A 21366-nucleotide genomic window follows, 5' to 3' on the forward strand; every position below is an offset into this window, starting at 1 on the left:
GCAAATTGATGCTTGATAAGAGAAAATGAAATTGAAAATGTGCACCACGGTATATTGGAGTCACATGTCTAGAGTTTAAATCCAGGCTCTGCCATTTAAACCCTGTGTGACTTTGGGCAAGTAGCTGAAGCTCTCTGTAGTTTAATTTCCTCATCTACAAAATTAAGGGCTTGGCCAAGATACCTCTAAGGCCTTTTCTAGTTCTATATCTAGAGCTAGATATAGCTGGCTATATCAGTTGGCTGCTGAAGATTCTAGCATTTCTTCTAATAGTATTATTTCCCACCCAGCTACTTTCCTGGACTTCAGAAACTCATTCAACAAGATGAAATCACCAGGAAAACTCAGCCTCTTCCGCAACCCTTGCCTCTAGCTGAAGAATAGTAGGTGGACATCTGGGAGCTCCTTCTTCATCTTCCTCTACTTAAGGATGGCACCCAGGGAATTGTCCTCATCATTTCTCACCCAGTTGCTTTCCTGCACTACATCAAATCCTGAAATTTGTTTTGTAAGATGAAACCAATTCAGAGAATCAGCCCTCTTTGGAACATCTCCCATCCCAGCTGCTGTAAGAAAGGTGAGCTCTACCCGCCCCCACCTTTCTGGTTTTTTAGTTTCTTTTTATTAGAAATTGTAAATTCCATGAGACTGTGAGTTCCTTAAGAGCAGGAATTGTCTTATGTTCTTCTTTGTATCTCTAGTACTTAATACAAAGCCTAAAACATAGAGGTGTTTATTGGCCCTGACTTCTTCCACACCTAGAATAGTACATAAGTGATTCCTTAATCACTTACTCCACTAAATTTCTTCCATCTCCTTTTACTTGTCAAATGCGACTTCCCTCAATTCACCCAACATAACCCCAAACTAAAATCCAAAAAGAGGCATGTACAGGAATTTAGATGGGGGACAGAGAGTTGGGAAAAAAAGTGGGTGAAAACAGGTGCCCTGATACCTGCAAGCCTGTCCATGGGATACAGAGGGAAAAGGAGGTAAATTCTTGTGGCTGTGTCATCATTTATCAGTCTAAGGTTTATACTGCACAGGATTTTATAGAATGTTTATAAAGATTAGATAATATGCCTTGCTATGAGAAAAAGCAAGATCCCAAATACTTTTATGGAGCTTAAAATAAGTGCAACAAGTTTGGGGAAAAGAAAGGACAATAAATACTTGTTAATTATTTTATTCATTTTGTCTGTTTTCTGACTCTCTGGTGATTGCCTAGAAATATTTAAAAGTAATAAAGAGCATTGATGGTAAGAATTATAGAAAGAAGAAAAACAGAAAAAGAAAATCCCAATGTATTTTCTAGTTTTGAGTAACCGAATGCATGAAGTTTTAATTTTATAAAGTCTGAGTGCCCCCTGATGGCTAACCAGGTTCTTTACACTAAGATACATTGTCCCCTTTTAAAGGTATCCTGTTATCAACTTTCTTAATGACCTTACTTCATTAATAAGATAAGTGTGATTTTGTGCATTATTTATGTTGCAAAAAACAAAATTTATGACTTCCCATAGAAAGCAGTTGCTATGATAGAATTTATAGATAATACTTATTTGTTAAGACAAATAAAAAACTGCATATATTTATACACATACATTTTTATAGCCATAAAATAGCCTTTAAAATCAGATATGCTTATTTACTGATCCTCTGCCATGTTTATGTAATCCAGAAAAATGACAAAGTCAATCAAGCAAGAAGAAATAAATCACTGAACTACAGTGCAACATTAGCTAGAATGCTAGTGACCTCCACTGGCTGTTTCTGTTGCTACAAGGCTATAAAATGCCACACACATAGCATGCCGCTTGCTCTTCCAGGGAGATGCAGGCGTGACTTATGATACCTTTTCCCCAGGCAATTATGTTACATGAGCACATTCTTTTCTTTTGGAAAAATGTTATCTCTATCCAACCATTAAACTTAAGTTACATGTCAGACTGCTAAAATATATTCTCAGTTGAGTAAATGAATCCAGGAGAGTAAAAATAGTTTTCTGGTGAAGGTAAAACAAGACAATGTTTGTTAGAGAAGAGGAAGCTCTGGCATGCACCTCTGAACAAAAGGGAACAAGTGGTCTTTACTCAGAGAGCAGTTTCCTATTAAGACTCACTCCTTCGTACATTATGCCTTTCATCCCCACTCAACCACAAAATGATTTTGCTGTAGGAAATACAATAGTAGAAAAAGATTTACATTGAAAGAATCTTTAATAATAAACTGTTGCAGATCTGCCTACTTCCCCATGATTTATAATACAATAAACATCGGATTCTATTAAGTCTCATGCACTGAAGACATTGCACTGAAAAACTGACTATGAAAGAACTCAATTCTTCCCATCTCCACTTCCATAATAATGAAATGAGCATGTATAAATGTGCTAAGAGTATCTCTTTGCATCTTTTATAGCTTGTGTGTATTAATCTGTAAAGCTTATTAAGAAAGTCATTGCTATGCAAAGCAGCACCCAATCTCTTTCTCTTGGTTTTCAACAGAGTGCAGTGTTTAGCCAATAGGACTCGTCCTCTGCCCCTCATTCTGCATTCATAACATGCAACATTTGCACAATGTATCTCTCAAAGGCTGCTGAATAGAAAGCCTTAATACTCATGTAAACAACTGCAAACCAATTACTTAATGAATCAGGCCCACACATAATGAGGTGCCAGACAAAGAGCTATAAATGCATTTTTGCGCCCAAGCCTCTGCTTTAAAGTAAAATCCCTCAGCTGTAGTTTGGGCTTAACTGGCACATCATAATTATTGTCTCTAGGACATCAGAGGAAGCCATTTTTTATTTAGGTCCAACAGGGTCTTTTTTAAGGTCACTCATCAGCTCACTGACAAAATAGAGCAAAGAAGAATTTTTAAAAGTACTACAGCAGTCTTGCACTGTTATGTTTATTCTCAAGTACTGGATTTCGAGACCACTTGTAAAAGCAATAAAGCACAAGAAGTGACTGCAATAAGTGGAATCCTTAAATGTAAGCCTTGAAGAAATATCAGTGTGTCCCAATCACAAATAAGCAACAACCTGAACTCCCTGGTATAATATGCATGTTTCTTTTCTTTAAAAACAAAAACAAGATTCCAAACACTAAATTTATAGATTTCCTCAGTATAGAATAAATGTCAAGTACTCAGAATCAACTATTCCTAACAAATCATGCTTTTATTTAAGTATTATATGTCATTTGTTTAGAAAAAAACTATTAGGCAATAATAATAAAGTGTATTCTTCTTAAAGAAAAAACAACAAAACATGATTTTAGTGTGCATGATACAGGTATGAGCACCATAGAACATAAAACTAAAATTGCATAAAACCTGGTTTCCAAAATTTAGAAACATAATTGAAAATTTGCTGAAATCCATGTATAATGACCAAGTTTATGAATTAATTTGCCCAATTTATAGATTCAATAAAAAACAAAATAACCTTTACAAATTAAGAATTTGTAGGATTATTCCCATGGTAAAAACAAAGTATTGGGAGAATTTACTGTCTCCCCTTCCTCTCTGAAAGGTTCATGCTTTTTAATTTATTGAATCATTATTTAAAAAGCTCTTTTTAAAAATTACCCATAATAAAATATTAAGCATTACTTATATAGAAAAATACATTTACTATTAATATAAATAAAAAAAATTTTAATTCAGAGTATTAATCTGAATATTGTAATTTATCAAGTTTCTACAAAGAATAGAATTTAATTAAAATCAATCTATTTTCCTTATCTTTATTTAGAAAAAAACTTGAATATTTTCATAGAAATTAAAATAAAACTTTTAATTTGAAAAAACATTTCAGAATATGATTTTATAAAATGTAGATTATTTGAATTGAACAGATAAGTTTAAAAATAACATTACAAGTTATTTGAAATAGAAATATTATAAAGAATATTTAGTCCCACAAGGCTATAGTACACCACAGACTTTACTCTAATTTCTCTTTAAACATTTAAGCTAAAGCAAAGGAATATTTTGGCTTTCTACAGTTTTATCTAGGGATTCCCCAACAGTAACCTGATTATTACTGCTTGATTAGAATTTCACACTGATGAAAAACTAGGGGAACAACAAAGTAAGAATTGGAAGTGTTTAGATTAACACATATAAAAAAGAGATAAACAGTATCCTTTAGGAAAACTAAGTAATTAATTAAATGTATTCAATTTGAAAGTAAAAGGCAGATAAAAGTATAGTCTAGCACTAAAGAATTTTTTTTAAAAAGGAAAACAAAAATGAATATCCAACTATGACTAGTTTATATCTCAGAAGCCTCTAGAAAAAGAGAAATGTACCTCTTTATTTTTTGAAGACTTTATGTTCTATATCTGCCCTTTTCCTGACAACTTCTATTGTCTGGTCTCTAAGTAGCCCTACTGCGAGCAGCTGTACACGCTAATTTGTGGTTCACTGAGATGTCAATTGAGTCTTAAAATGAGAAAACAACAGCTGCAAAACAATACCTGGCTTTGGTGCAAATATTTTCAAAGGTATTACTAAAGTTTAAGTTGCTATTTTTACATAAACAAAAACACAAGACTTAACCCTCCATCAAGTTTCTAAACAAAATAATATATAGTCAGTTTTATTCATTTTCTAGTGACATTTCTCATCTTGTTAAAGCCTTTAAAAATGTAATGCTTTTCAAATGACTTTACCTTGACAAAGGACTTCCTTCACTAGATGAAAAACTAGCTTCTGAACCAATTTCGTTACTTGTCTTTGTCTTGAAAGTGCTGCTGCCAATATTCAAGCCTGTGATAAACAAAAATGCTAAATATAAATGTTTAGTTGATCCTCAACAATAAAATCAGATGAATAAAAAAAGACACAATAACTTTGAGAACCCTGTCAAGAGAAGAGATTACTAAGGAACAAAAATAAGGAACCTTCATACATTGTAGAAAGCCCATGGTGGAATTATCTGTAGACTCTGATACTTAGACAAAGCAACAATAAGGAGAGAATAAAATAACCATAAATGCTCTAGTCTGAATGTCGATAAATGACTAGAGAAGCCTTATGAATGTTTTATATCAATGCATATTAAATAAGTTTTATAATACATGGTCAGTGATCATTTACCAGACTTGAAAAATGACAGACTTTGTTTGGACTGAACTATCTATGTCACTCACCCTCAAACCTCAATGCTAAATGCCCTATCTTTCTAGTTGAAAATAACAAAATGCATTTCCCACTGAAACCCACCAAGGACACTCCTTAACCAGTTTGAAAGGTCACTGCTGGGCAATATAAAAGTCAGTCTTTTCCCAGGAGTCTGGTGAACTGTCACCATGGTGCTCCTAGCCTGTAGACGGAATCCTTGACTCCTGAATCTTTATGATCTTCTTTCCTGTATATTTTTGCTACAAGTTTTTTCCTCAACAGCTAATTCCTGAGAAATACAGACCAGAGAGAGGCCTCTTTGAGAAAAGAATCTGATAAATTTCTAATCTGCAGAATCTACAAGCTTAGTCCATTTTTAACCCCAATAGTAAAACAATTCTAATGAAAATTTACCTCTGTCAAGAACATTGCTAATATCAATGAGTTTAATGAGTCAGAGGTTACTGAGATGGACCCTGAGGCATAAGGCATTAGTCTCATAACTAGTTCAAGAGCAAAGAAAAAAAAAAAGTCAGACATCTTGCTGAAAACCCTACTAGAAAGACTTCTTGATATCAAATATAGTAATCTGTACCATATATTTTTCCTTCCTCAACAAATATCTATTCTTTCTCTTTCTTTAGATCATTAGTTTACTAATACTAGATTTAGTAGTTTACCAAAAAAAAAAGCTTAAATGTGATAATGGTTGAAAGAGATGAATAAGAAGATAGTTAGATTACAACTCCATTAACACACACTAAATATGAAGCACTTTTAGAATCTTAATGTAAGAAAATATTGTAAATAATGCAGAGTGGTCAAATGGAAAAAGTAACTTAGCCAGTATGGACACTAAGTTTTGTTTTACATATCCCCTGAATTCAACTCAGTTTGTGACTGTGGACAAGGAACTTTATTTTAGGCTAATCAACTACCACTACTCTGCTAAATATTTAATAGTATAAAAATATTTAAGGAATGTCTCAGGTGGTACAAAAATTATAGATAATAATTTATTTATATCTTGAACCTGGCCAATTTTATACAGAAAATGAGTGCTTTTTTAAATTAAATTTTATTTTTTCCAATTATCAATAACTTATTTTCCCCCCTTCTTCCCACTGGGGGAAACAAACAAACAAAATCTTGATAAAAAATAAGTATAGTTAAGCAAGACAAATTCTTATATTGCCTATGACAAAAAATGTCTCATTTTGTATATATGTCAATTATTTCTTAAAAAGGAGGTGGATGGGGGCGGCTAGGTGGTTCAGTGGGGTGGCTAGGTGGCGCAGTAGATAGATCACCGGCCTTGGAGTCAGGAGTACCTGGGTTCAAATCTGACCTCAGACACTTAATAATTACCTAGCCGTGTGGCCTTGGGCAAGCCACTTAACCCCATTGCCTTGCAAAATCTAAAAAGGAGGTGGATGGCATGCATTATCATCAGTCCTCTGGTATCATATTTGATCACTGCATTGATTATTTATTATTTCAAAATTATTTCTTTTTACAGTTTTAATGCTATAGTATAAATTGTTCTCTTGTTCTGCTTACTTCATTCTACATCAATTCATGGAAGTTTTCCCAATAAGAGAGCTGGTCCTATTACTTAACAGCTGTGTGATCACCTATAAAATGGGGTTACCAGATCAGGGGCTTAACTTTTTTGTGTTATGGACCCCCATGGCATGCTGGTACTCTGGACAACAGTTGGCCAGCTATGCCACACAAGCATCTGTAGACAGGAAGACTGTAATTATATCTAGTGATATATCTATATACAGTAATTCTGAATGAATGATAAATGTAAATGATAGTCAACAATCATATTTTAAGTACATATTATGTGCAAGGGGCTGTACTAGGTACATAGTACCCAACAGACATGGTCCATGCCCTTAAAGAGTTCACATTTTATTTAATGGGGAAACAATAAGCAAATAAACATATACATTAAAAAATATAAGTAAAGAGGTAAAAAGGAGGTAATTTCAGAGGGAAGGCAACAACTATAAAATGATAGTAAAATTTCTGTGATTTTTATTGGTGAAAAAAAGTCACTGGAATGGTATTACTAATAGCACTTTGGTTTGTTGCCAACATTCACAATGGAAGGGAATGCTAAATTTTGGTTAGAGGTTAGTGAAAACAAGGGTGTATTTTTCCCCCAAAAAAAGTTTTTGGATTTCCCTAAAATATTTCTGTGGGTCTTTTTAGAGTCTACAGAAAAAAGAACCCTTAGATTAGATGATTTCTAAGGTCATTTCTATCTCTAAAAATCTTCTCTAATTCCATTTCTATGACTGTATAATCCTTTCTCTATTGCATTTGTGCCTTGGGACTTGAGGCTTTCAGTATCTGGAATTTATTTCTTCTAATTTCTCTCAAGTTTTCTTCAAGAAGCAGGTCAAGTGTCACCTTCTACAGGAAGAGTTTCCTGAGCCACAAAGCTGCTGCTGTTTCCTTACAAAACTCCCTTGTATTCATTTTGAGTTTATTTTCTATAGCTTTATATATGTATATGTTACCTCTTCTGTTAGACTGTAAATTTCTTGAGGGCAAAAACTGGTTTATTTTTGTCTCTGAAATCTGACTCAGTGCTCAAAACATATTATGTAGTAATGAAATGCTTATTGATTGGTTAACAAATAATTAATTGCTAACAAACAAATTACAACTGTAGTATGCAAGGGATGAAAGAATTAATTTGCTTCCCTATAACTTACCTGCTAATTGCAAATCAGACCCAGCTCCCATTCTTTCCTTCTGGTATCTTTCTTCAGTTTGGTTTTTATTATCCAGTAATGTGGACTGCTTCAATAATTGATATGCCTTTGTTTCTGCAAATATAAAACATGAAAATCATTGAAATCTCTCTTATCCAAAAAGATGTATTCTTTTAATTCTGCTAAGGAATTTCCTTTATACAGAATAAAAATACAGTTTAAAAGAACTTTTAATTCCTTTCTTTTTTTTAACCTGTATGAATTTAAGAATGGAATCTTCTAGCCTTTAACGCTAGATAGGAACAAAAGGTTAAACCTTTGAATGATTCGTGTAAATATACATTTCTTAATGTATCAATTTTGAAATACTGGGGGTAAAAAAATCTGATTAAACCCAGTGGACTTGAATACCATAAACCTTGAACCTGAGCTGTGTGGGCAGAGTTAAGAGGATCAATGACTAATTTCTCTCTAGTCCTTTCAACAAGAGCAAGAAAGTCAGAATAGAGAGTGATAGTCTTACAAGTTTCAAAGTGACTTCTTTATCAAATTTTTTTAGTTTCTTTATATTTGAATTTGGGGCAGGAACCACATTTTTGCTTTTCTTTGTAATCTATATGCTTGGCACAGTGCCTGGTATATGGTAAGCACCAAATAAATGTTTCTTGACTGACTGGAGATCTATGAGTCAAGCCACATATTATTGCTAACATATGATTTAAGTGAGGTCTGGTGGTTTCTGTTGTTCACTTGTTTCAGTTGTCCATCTTTGTGACTCCATTCAGGAGTTTCTTGGCAAAGATACTGAAGTGTATCACCATGTCCTTCTCCAGATCATTTTACAAATGAGGAAACTGAGGCAAATGGGTCCAGTGATTTGCCCAGGATCATACAGCTCATAAATGTCTGAGGCAAATTTGAATTTGGATATTGCTGATTCTAGGTCTGGCACTATCAAGTGTATAATCTGGTTGCCCTGGGGTCTGGGTGATAGCAATGATAATAATAGCTAATAAGATAATATCAGTTAAGGCAACTAGATGGCTAAATGGATAGAGCCCAGGATTCAAGTCAAGCAGACCAGAATTAAAATCAGGTCACAGACATTTATTAGCTGTGTAACCCTTGCCAAGAGATTTAACCTGTTTGTATTGGTGTCCTCAACTCTAAAATGGGTATAACAGCACCGACCTCATAAGTTGTTGTGAGCATCAAAGGAAATCATATTTGTTTGGTGATCAGCAGTGTTTGGCACATGGTAAGAATGTATAAACATTTATACCTTTCCCTTCCTCTAATACATAGCCATCTCTGGTCATATATCATTTTAAGACTTGCAAAGTGCTTTAGTTTGATGCTTGCTGTGTGACACTGTGAAGTGCCTCTCCCCTCCACCACCTAGCTGACAATAATCTGGCATGGAACAAGGAGATGTCATGTCCAGAGAGAGCTCCATCCTGGTACAGCAGCAGTGCGGGACCAGAGGATAAAGGAGCACCAAGTAAATCCAAAATACAGTTAGTTTGTTTGTTGGCTTGTTTTAATGGGAAAGTGAAAAGTCCAAGTGTCTATATTAGGGGAACAAGATAACAGGATTGGTCTCTCTTTGTTTGCCACACTTAACTATTTTGGAGGCAGCAGGGCTTGGGGAAAGATGCCACAGCAGAAAGAATGCCAGGCTTAGAGTCAGGGAGACCTGAGTTCAAATAAGACCTCAGACACTTACTAGCTGTGTGATTCTGGGCAAGTCACTTAACCTCTCTGTCTCAAGTTTCCTCATCTGTAAAATGAGGACAATAACAGCAGGTAGACTCACAAATGAAATATTTGTAAAAAAACCCCAAAACTGTGCCTGGCACATGAGAAGTACTGTATATTGCTTGTTCTGTTCCCCCTTCCTTTTTATCTCTTTGGAATCTGTCTTTTTTGTTTGCAAAATGGAGACAAAAGTTAAGTTGCCTCACCAGGTTTCTGGCAAAAACAATTGAGAAAATTTATTCAGAGGGCTTAAGTAAGAAATATTCTGCCCTTAAATAAACATTTATTGCAAAGACATAAGTATAAAACTGAAGACACCAAATATAAAGTGTAGGATGAGAAATTTATATATTTACAGACAGAATGTAAGAATATACTTTCTTTTCTTTTATACTAACAGACCCTAATATCAAAACACTGAGTTTCATTAAAATAAAAAACAGTATAATTAAAATAAGAAATTGGATCTCATTCTTTAAAATGTTATTTACAAATAACTCACGTAAATATAAGTTTTATACATACAAAAAAAAACTGAGGCCTAGAGAAGGGACATGATAGAGGGTAAGTGAAGACTAGAGATTTGAATTCAAACCCTAATTCTCTGACTAAAAATTTACCATTCTTTCCAATGAAATATACTATCCCTAGTTTCTTATCCTTTTGACTTCCTCCCTCTCCCTTTAATCATCTCATCACTTTTTCCATCCCTTTCCTTTATACCCTCTAACCACACTCTTGATCTCTTTCTTCCATATCCATGAACTAAAAAAACTTCCTACATATTTCTCCACATTTCTCCTTCCCTACCTCCCACCATCTCCACCATTTCCTTCTTCATTAGGGGTCAGCAGGTCAAGATATTATACAAAAAAACAAAAGGCATGCCACTTCTTATAATCTGTTTCTTATTAAAAAAAATAAAAAACCCAAAGATAGACATAAAATAAGAATGAGGGGATGAAAAAAAAACTTGCTATGCATCACGTGAATCCAAAAGCAAAAACACTGAATGGATAAAAAAGGAAACTATGTCATGCTGAAAGGAACTCTAGACAACAAACCAATATCAATAATAAACTCCAAATAATATGCTCCAAATAACCACCTTAGCATCCAAATTCATAAAGAAAACAGTATTTAAGCTTCAACAGATAGACAATAACACAATACTGCCAGGGGATTACAATATTTCTCTATCAGTTTTGGAAAAAGTTTACAAAAATTTAAACAAAAGGAAAAACATGGAACTGAACAAATTTCTGGAGATACTTGTTAAAAGACTTATAGTATCTTCTAAAAGGGAAAAGCAAAAGTATATATATATATCTATGTTTCTCTGCACCATGTGAAACTTTTACAAAAATTGACCATATACTAGAACACAGAGATACTGTAAAAAAATAAGTAAAAAGACAGAAATAGTCAAATATATCTTTTGTAGATCATAATGCAGAAGGAACAGAAATTGGTTCAAGGGCCACAAACAAAAAAAAAAAATAGAGGCAATAATGAAATCTTATTTGTATCAATGAGTCAGTCATAGAAACAATGTAAAAGAAAATGATAATTACAAAAACAATATACCAAAACTTCTGAGATAACCAAAGCAGTCCTCAGGGGAAAAGCAAAACAAAAATATCTTTATAATCACACATTAACAAAATAGAGTGAGAAAAGATTAATGAACTGAATATATATTTAAAAAATTAGAAGTCCAACAAAGAAACAAACCTAAAATAAGCACATTAAGAGGAGATTTTAAAAATTAAAAGGGAAATGAAATGGAAAAAAATCCTAAAGAAATGATAATACTAAAAGCTAATTCTTTGAAAAGACTAATAAAATGGGCAAACCTAAGTTTATCTGATTTAAAAAGAGAAGAGAAAATCAAATGAACAAGGTGAGATCACAGCAAAGCCAGAAGCAAGCAGAATGATCAGAACCTATTATACATAATTACATGATACCAAAGCTGAGAGCACACAAAAAAAAATAGAGGAATACCCTCAAAAATGTAAAATACCAAAACAATCAGAAGACCAGGTAGAGATCTTAAGTAACCCAATCTCAGAAAAAAAGAAACAGATTGTGCTGTAAAGGAATTTTCAAAGGAAAAAAACCTGACAAACTTGGACCTAATGAATACAAAGAATTAGTTAGTTAGTACCCCATACCTCACAAATTATTCTCCAAAAGTTGAGAATAAACCATACTAGAATCCTTTTATGAGACAAATAAATTACTAATATTTTAACTGGGGAAAGATAAAACACAATACAATTAATAAATGACTCAATCCTATCAAATTATAGCTATATATCCAAGGAAAACATTCATCATGATCAAGTGGGATTTGTATTAGGAATGCAAGGATAGTTCAACATAAGAAAAATAATCAAAATAAAAACTAAAATAGCCAAAACCAAGTTATTATCTTACTATATACAGAAAAAACTTTTACAAAGTACAAAAGTACAGGCATACAGGGATGCTTTTAAAAATACATCAGGGGGTGGCTAGGTGGTGTAGTGGATAGAGCACTGGCCCTGGAGTCAGGAGTACCTGAGTTCAAATCCAGCCTCAGACACTTAATAATTACCTAGCTGTGTGGCCTTGGGTAAGCCGTTAACCCCATTTGCCTTGCAAAAAACCTAAAAAAATACATCAGAAAAAACTATCTAAAACCAAAAATAAGTATCATATGGAATGAGAATAACCTTTGCCAGTAAATAGGGAGAGGAGTAAGGATGCTCACTTTCCCCATTGTTATTTGATGTGGTTCTGGAATTTTCTGCATATTTAATATGTTAGCAATAGTAATAAGACCAGAGGAAAGAATTAAGAAATGAAGATGGGCAGAGAGGAGAAAAAAAAAATCCCTTATTTACTGATGACATGATGGTTTACTTGTAAATTTTCTTTCTTTTTTTTTAAGTTGTTTTTTTTTTTTTTTGCAAGGCAATGGGGGTAAGTGGCTTGCCCAAGGCCACATAGCTAGGTAATTATTAAGTGTCTGAAAGCAAATTTGACCTCAGGTCCTCCTGACTCCAGGGCCAGTGCTCTATCCACTGCGCCACCTATCCGTCTCCTACTTGTAAATTTTCACAGGAAATTAGAAAAGACTAATTAAAATAAACCATCATTTGAGGATTTAACTTTGATTAACTAAATTTGAAAATCTAAACAAACTGGGATGTGAATGTAATAGACTATTACTGCACTGTGAGAAGTTAAATGTATCATAAATAAAGATAAGTATGGAAAAATCTACATGAACAGATGCAGAGTGAACTAAATAATTAAGAAAAATATACCTAACTATAGCAATATAAATGTTAAGAACAAAGATATCAAAAAATCAAAAGTAACAAAATTGATCAATTGGGACTCAAATGAAGGGATATGATTAGACATCTCTAAAATATACTTTTTTCATGGTAGGAGGTTCAAGGTGTTATGCATTGCAAATGTTTTTATACTTTTTCAGTTCAATCAATTTAATTGTGCAGTTATATGTTATCAAAACTGAGAAAACAAAAGAGAGGACTACATTAAAAAAATATTCAAACTATCAAAAGACCAGAAAGAAATCTTTCTCCAATCTCAGAAAATGAAACAGATATAGCTGTAAAGGAACTATCATAGGAAAAAACCCAAAACAAAACAAAACAAAACCCTGGACCTGATGGATTCAAAGGAGAAGTCTATCAAACCTATAAAGAACAGTTAGTTCTCATATACCACAAATTATTATCATAAATTAACTTTGAAAAAAAGGTTTTTTCGCTTTTCTTTAAAGTTCTTTTTTGCAAGGCAATGGGGTTAAGTGACTTGCTCAAGGTCACATAGCTAGGTAATTAGTAAGTGTCTGAGGTCATATTTGAACTCAGGACCCCCTGATTCCAGGTCCAGCACTCTATACACTGTACTCTTTTTCACTTTCTAAAAAAGGCTAGTTGTCAAATGGGATAGTTTTCAGGGTGGCATACATGGGAAATTATGGTGATGGAAGAAACAAAAAATGTCAATAAAATATATTAAAAAATTTAAAAGAAAGAACAGGCTTCATTTTAGATATGGTAATATGAAGTCACAGAGGACTTCAAACTACATTTAGCTAAAATAATTCCATAGTTTTAGAATAGGGATATATAAAGAGTAAAAATTGCAAAATAATTCTGTCTTTAGCATTTCTTGAATCTTTAAGCATTATTTAAATTTATTAGAAATTGTGTTCAAGTTTTAGCCTCATAATAAGATTTCCTCTCAAAGGTCAAGAGAAGTTCTCTAGCATGCCAAGCCTGAAAAAGACTGTGCTACAAATGAAAACTAAACTCTATATGGTCAGAAGAGAGAAGACTGGAATGGAGTGGAAAAGTTTGATTCTAAATTGTGCTAAAATAGGAAATAACACATAAATAGAAATAAGGAAGAAGATCATACATTATCAACTATTATCAATCAGAAACTGCCAAGTTAACAACTCTTCTAGGATTATGGGCCTTCATAATCTTAAATCAAGACAACAAGCAAAAACTCCCCAAAACTTAGTAGAGGAAAATGTTACAATAAAAATACAGCAAAACAGCTCTAACTCAAACAATACATGTCAAACTATAAGGAAAAAATTTTATTCTAAATACAAAATGAGGAATATACAATATCTAATTTTTCTTTTACATCATGATGGATTACTGAAAATACTTTTGTTTATGTATTTTTATCAATGTAATATAGAAAAGGTCAGGGATAGAAATTCAGACCATGTGTCTGACAGAGAGCTGAGAAAGAATATCAAGGAGTCAGGAAAAAACACAATTTCTCATTTGTTATTCCCTTTTATATTGAAATGTACACCTGTTTAAATTCTTTTAAAAACTATAAATTAACAAAAAGAAAATGGTTTATTTGCCAATGCTATTTAATACTATGACAAGAATCATAAAAACATATTAAATAATCATTATGGCAGTTATAATAATGTGTGAATATAATAGTACTTACTATAAAGCTAGATTTTGTGCTATATCCTTTAACAATATTATCTCATTTGATCCTCACATCATCGCTGGGAGGTAGGAGCTATTATTACCACAATTATTATGCCCATTTACAGATGAAGAAATTGAGGCAAACATAGGTTAAGCCCAGGTCATATAGTAAGGATGGATTTGAATTAAAGTCTTCCTGATTCCAGACCTAGTGTTCCACCTATTGTTCTACACATTTCATAAAGATCAATAATTAAAACATTGCAAGAATGTAACTAGATCACTAAGCCTATGGAGGCCTAAAAAGTCAGTTGCATCTAAACTTTAGGGAGTCTAACAAAAGGGAACCTAATCAAAGATAATCAGACATTTGTTTAGTAATTCATATTTTTGCCTCTACTGGTCCACCCTAGCCTGAGGGTTTACAGAAGGTAGAGCTGCAGCAACACCAACAAATTTGATTATAGACAACATATAGAGCTTTGAAATAATGAGAAGGTCCCCTAAATATAAAGGAAAAAGTAAAACATTTTTTCCTATAGAAGCAAGGAAGTTCTCTATATGGTGTACTCTGATGATCAAATGTTATCACAGTAGAGTTTTGTTTATTAAAAATTGCAAAAATTTTCTTTTCCATGATTTGCTCTATTTCAATATTGCATTTTAAAGTTTTTCTTATAAATGATGACAAACTCAAGCAGAAATGTTTTGCAAAGCATTACAGAAAACTCCAAGTAGTGCCCTTCAAATCTGAACTGATGCACAGACAAGCTTCTGAACTAACATACTCTAATATGACTTTGAACATGTAGACTCACCAAGGAATAACAAGAAGAAATGGCATAGCCAGGGAACCACTTTCAACACAGCTTGACCAAGTGAACCAGTGTCAAAAGAAAAAGAGACTGAATGGATATTCTCAGAGGATTAATCCTCTCAAGATAAAAGCTGAGGGCCCTTTCACATCAAGCTTACTGAGAAGGGCTTTGCCAGGATGGGCACGTGGAGTGGGAAAAATGTTGGCAGGATGAATGAGTGATTTAGGTAGATCTCTGACCTTAACTTTAAAAAGATTATAAGGAAATCCGTAATGTAGTAGAGGTTGAATCAATTGCAAGGATCAGTTATTCAAGTTTACTTGCTCAAAATTAAATTGTGTGAACATAAATAAAAATTTTAATGTAAGAAATTTTAGGTTTTGAGTACTAAATTGTTCAAAAGGAGGCTGTATCAGCTTGATAAGTATTACCTTAATCCTTTTGAAATTATCTCAGCAAAACATTATATCCTGATTATTCTACCTCTTGGGACATGGTTTCAAAGTATTAAATATGCATAGGATTGCTTATTTATTTATTCATTTTTTCATTCATTCATTTATTTATTGTGCTATTTTGAGGGAGTTGATGTGAAGAGATGAAGATCAAAGTCCAAACACTTCTGCAGGTGTCCAACCAATTACACCTCTCTTCTGTAATTTTCACTTGGCAGTCTACCCATCACTCATCGTTCTAGGACTAAGGTAAAAAAGAAAGGCAATGGCTCCAAGCAGAATGACATACTTTCTTTCCTTTAAGTTTTATCTTCTCCATGAAATATATTAAGCCTTAAATGAGACATTCCTTATGAAGCCTATCAATGGCATTTCTTTTTATGCATGTTGAGCTCTAATTTGTACCCTGCAGTCTCCTAGAAGGAAGAGCTGTGTTATTTTTCCACCTTTCAGGCCTTAGCACTGAGTATAATGCTTTTTATTTAATAAATTTTGATGAATTTAGCAATTTTTTGACTAGTCCCCAAACTTTATATAGGGAACTATAAGTGAAATGTAGCCTCCCTGTAAAATTAGACTAAATAAAGAGCAATTATAATTATAATAATGATAGGTTTGACAGAAGAGAATAATTACATCTGAATATCTCAAATTTTTCATGTACAGGAAATAAGAATCCCAGAATAACAGAATTTCAGAGCTGAAAGGACTTTGGAGACCATTTAGTCTAACCCACACTGAACAAGAATATCCATTTGCTTTAACAGCTTCAGAGAGAGAGATGTCTCTCCCTCTCCCCACCTCCCTCTCTCACATATATGTTTGTATAAAACATAAATACAATCATTTTCTAAAAGAGAATTTCAAATACTTAACTTGCAGTCAACCCTGCCCCCTCAACCCAATCTGGCCTCCCAAAAGTCTCCAAGTTAAACAAGAATATCCGTAACATTAAGAACATTAAAGTGTGGGCAGCTAGGTGCTGCAGTGCATAGAGTACTGGCCCTGGAGTCAGGAGGAGCTGAGTTCAAATTTGAACCCAGTCACTTAATAATTACCTAGCTGTGTGACCTTGGGCAATGCCTTTCAAACAAAACAAAACAAAACAAAAAGAACATTAAAGTAATACTATGGACAGCTATGTGTTTCCAAAGGATAAACTTCTGAAAACTTATGGGTCTGTTAAGCAGCTATGAAGACAGGGAATCCAGCAATCAGAGGGAAGGAAAACATTCATATTCTCGTTCTCATGGCATGGGAGGGGGGGGGGTGGCGGCAGCCTGTACAAAGGTGAAGATATTTGAGTAGAGACCCTAGAAGCTATCTAGTTCAACTTCTAATATCCTTAAGAAGTGGTCAAGAGTCTTAGTATGTATACTTCACATGAAATTCATCACTTCATTATCCTCTTTCACAATGAGACAAATTCTAAATATTAGTAATCTTTCTAATTTATACATATTATCTTTAATGAATGAAAATGCACTTTCCTACAAAATTATCAACTAATTTTGAGTCTTGCCGGTAGAATAATATAGAATGTATCTAATCCTTCCACATGATAACCCTTCCAGTATCTGCAGTTATTATATATTCTACTTAGATTTTTTTGAAGATAAACAATTTCAGTTCCTTTAATACTTGATATCGATATTAGTTTCTAGATTCTTTTCCATCTTGGTTGTCTTCCTTTGTATTAATTTTTCTTCCAATTAAATTTGATGCAACACTGATGGAGTACTGGCTCTACACACATTACTTTCCAAGGTGCTATGAATGACAAAAAAATGAGTTAATACTTGCTTTCAGGAGCTTATAATCCAGAAGAGGGGAAATTGGACACACACACACACACACACACACACACACACACACACACACACATACATACACACACAAATATATTGTTAGGAGATGAGAATTGGTTGCTCATAAAAGGAAGGTACATAATTACATGACCCTGATAGGAAGGAAAAAGCTTCCATCTAGAAGAAATCAGGGAAAAGACATAAGAAAGAGATGCCATTTCAGTTGAATCTTGAAGGAAATGGGCAGGATTTCAATTGGTGGTTCATCTATTTTCCCATTTCCCCTGAGAAATTCCTACAATTCCCTTTAAAACCCGATTTAAAACCATGTTACTTAAAGAAAGTCTTGTCTTATTAGTCCCTAGTCAAAAGCAATTTTACTTTTGTATACAAAGTGCTCCAAAATCTTTTCTCATCAAATCTTCAACCACATCCCTACCCTCAACACAAAGAAGATAACTTAGCCCTTTTCTTCCCTTAGAAGGCGGCTAAGGTCAAAGCAAACTCCCTCAGCTCCCTTCTGTCAATCTCCACAACTTTTCTGTATCATTGCCAATTTCTCCTTTTTCTGTCTGTTTGTAAAGAGGAATCCCTTTTCCACATGAGGCTTAACCTCCATACTTCAGTTCTTGATTCCATTACTTAACTGTCTCCACTTTTCTATAGAAGATGGTATTTGAGTTGGGATTTAAAGAATGGATAGGAATTCTAAAATTGGTGCTGAGAGGCGATAGAAGGAAACTGAAATCCCAAATATTCTTGAAAGTTTAGCTAAAATAATACATATTCCTTATCAAGTTCTCTCATATCATTTTGGCTTAGAAGACACATAATAGGGATCTCCAAGTATCTGAAGAATTGTCACATGTAAGGTTTAGTCTTAATTGACTTTGACCCAGAAAGCAGAACAGGGAGCAGTGGGAGGAAATTTCAGAGGTAGGTGTGAGCTGAATATAAGAAAAAACAACCTAATAATTCAAGTTATTCAAGTACAATGAACTGTCTCAGGAAGTAGTGATTTTCCAATTACTAGAGGTCTTCAAATAAATATTATCTATTCGAGATAATGTAAAAGGAACTATAGTTCAGGTATAGATTTGATTGGAGGGTTGTAGAATTATGAGCACAAGATTATATTGTTGGTGGAGCTGTGAAATGGAACAAGCATCCTGGAAAGCAATATGGAATTATGCAAATAAAGTAATAAAAATATCCATACCCTCCAACCAGAGATTCCTCTACTAGGTTTATGCTCCAGAAACCATGGATAAAAATAAAGTTCCCACATATACTAAAATATTTATAGTAGCATTTTTTTTTGTGATAGCAAAGAACTAGAAATAAAATCAATGCCCATGAATTGGGGAGTGGTTAAATAAATTGTTAAACCCATCCTATTAAAAATTAGAATATTACTACACTGTAAAAACTGAAATGACTATGAGGGGGCAAGGAAAGATCTATATGAACTGATGCACAGTTCAAAAAAAAAGTCAAGAAAATGATACTTTTTCTTTTCTAGATTCTCATAGGGCTGAAACCTTTTCTCCCTCTAAGTTAGAAGCTCTGGCTTTTCCTCTGGAACAATATTGGCCTCAGCACCATGTGGCTGAATCTCAAAGCTTTTTTTTTTTTCTATTTTTCTTTATTTTTTTATCTTTATTCATTTGTACATGCATAATTCCAAGTTACAAAATTTCCCTTCACCCTTCCTTCCCACCCTCTTCCCCCTCAGTAGGGAACAGTTAGGTTAGCATTTTACATACCTATTTTGTTAAACATATTTACAAATTAGTAATTTTTGGCATGAGGAATTAGGATTAAGAGAAAAAGATACATAAGAGATAATTTTTATAAAGTGTTCATTAGATTTAGAAGGATTGTTTTTTTTTTTCCTGCGTGTTTTTTGTGTTTTTTTTCCCCCTTCTGGTTGGGGATAATATAGTCCACAGTCAAGTCCCATAGCCAGTCTAATACAGTTGTCCTAGCTCTCTGGACAACTGTTGGGAGGAGTTGCTTCCATCAAGATTGTTCATCTCATAATGCTGTTGTGTGCATTGTTCTCTTGACTCTACTCCCTTCACTCAGCATCAGATCCGTAAGTCATTCCCTGCTTCTCTAGAGTCCAACCATTTATGGTTTCTTATAGAACACTAATATTCCATAGTATTCAAGTACCCTAACTTGTTTAGCTGTTCCCCAATTGATGGGAATTCCTTCAATTCCCAGTACTTTGCTACTACAAAAAGAACTGCTATGAATATTTTGGAACATGTAGGACTTTTCCCATTTTTTACAATTTCTTCTGGATATAGACCTAGAATTGGAATTGCTGGGTCTGAGGGTATGAACAGTTTTATTGCTCTTTGGGTATAGTTCCATATTACTCTCTAGAAAGAATGGATCTGTTCACAACTCCATCAACAATGCATCAATGTCCCAATCCTTCCACAACCTCTCCAATATTGATCGTTTTCCCTTTTTCTCATCATGGCTAATCTAATAGTATGATATGATACCTCACTGTTGTTTTAATGTGCATTTCTCTAATCAATAGTGATTTGGAGCATTTTTTCACATGGTTATATACAGCTTTAATTTCTTCATTTGAAAACTGTCTGTTCATATCCTTTGACCATTTATCAATTGGGGAACAACTTGTGATCATATAAATTTGATGCAATTCTCTATATATTTTAGAAATGAGACCTTTATCAGAACTCCTGGTTGTGAAGGTTGTTTCCTAGTTTTCTGATTTTCTTCTAATTTTGGTAGTATTGATTTTATTAGTGCAAAAACTTTTTAATATAACAGTCAAAATCATTCATTTTGCAGTTTATTATATGCTCTAATTCTTGTTTGGTCATAAATGTATCCCTTTTCCATAGATCAGAGAGAGAGAGAGAGAGAGAGAGAGAGAGAGAATTTTTTTGTCTATTAATTTATCTAGGGTATCGCTCTTTATGTCTAAATCTTGTACCCATTTTTGACCTTATTTTGGCATAGGGTGTGAGATGTGGATCTGTGCCTAGGTTTTGCCATACTATTTCCCAGTTATTTATTTATTTGTTTGTTTGTTTGTTTATTTTTAGGTGTTTGCTAGGCAATGGGGTTAAGTGGCTTGCCCAAGGTCCACACAGCTAGGTAATTATTAAGTGTCTGAGACCGGATTTGGACCCAGGTACTCCTGACTCCAGGGCCGGTGCTTTATCCACTGTGCCACCTAGCCGCCCCCTATTTTCCAGTTTTTCCAACAATTTTTGTCAAACAATGAGTTCTTATCCCAGAGGCTTGTGTCTTTGGGTTTGTCAAATAGTAGATTGCTGTAGTCATTTACTGCAGTTTCTTTTGAACCCATTCGAATTCACTGATTCATTACTCTTATTTCTTGACCAGTACCAGGCAGTTTTGGTGGCCATTGCTTTATAGTATACTTTGAGATTAGGCCACCTTCCTTTCAATTTTTTTTCATCAGTTCCCTTGCTCTTCTTGCCCTTTTGTTGCTCCAGATGGATTTTGTTACTATATTTTCTAGCTTGGGAAAGTAATTTTGTAGTTTGATTGGTATGTCACGGAATAAGCTATTTAATTTGGATAGAATTGTCATTTTTACTATATTAGCTTGATCTAATCATGAGCATTTGATATTTTTCTGATTATTTAGATCT

General features: G+C 33.7%; 1 protein-coding gene across 3 annotated transcripts in view; it reads right to left on the reverse strand.

The window, feature by feature from the left end:
• LOC141504386 (centrosomal protein kizuna-like) overlaps positions 1 to 21366 on the reverse strand; it is a 163075-nt gene that overhangs the window by 12256 nt on the left and 129453 nt on the right. For all 3 annotated transcript variants that reach the window (XM_074209341.1, XM_074209339.1, XM_074209340.1), the window contains 2 exons: positions 7866 to 7979; positions 4683 to 4779 (listed from right to left, as the gene is read on the reverse strand). In XM_074209341.1, coding sequence (XP_074065442.1) covers positions 4683 to 4779; positions 7866 to 7979 — 211 coding nt within the window. The remainder of the gene's footprint in view (positions 1 to 4682; positions 4780 to 7865; positions 7980 to 21366) is intronic.

Source organism: Macrotis lagotis, chromosome 1 (genome assembly GCF_037893015.1).
Source record: "Macrotis lagotis isolate mMagLag1 chromosome 1, bilby.v1.9.chrom.fasta, whole genome shotgun sequence".
Taxonomy (NCBI): Eukaryota; Metazoa; Chordata; class Mammalia; order Peramelemorphia; family Peramelidae; genus Macrotis; species Macrotis lagotis.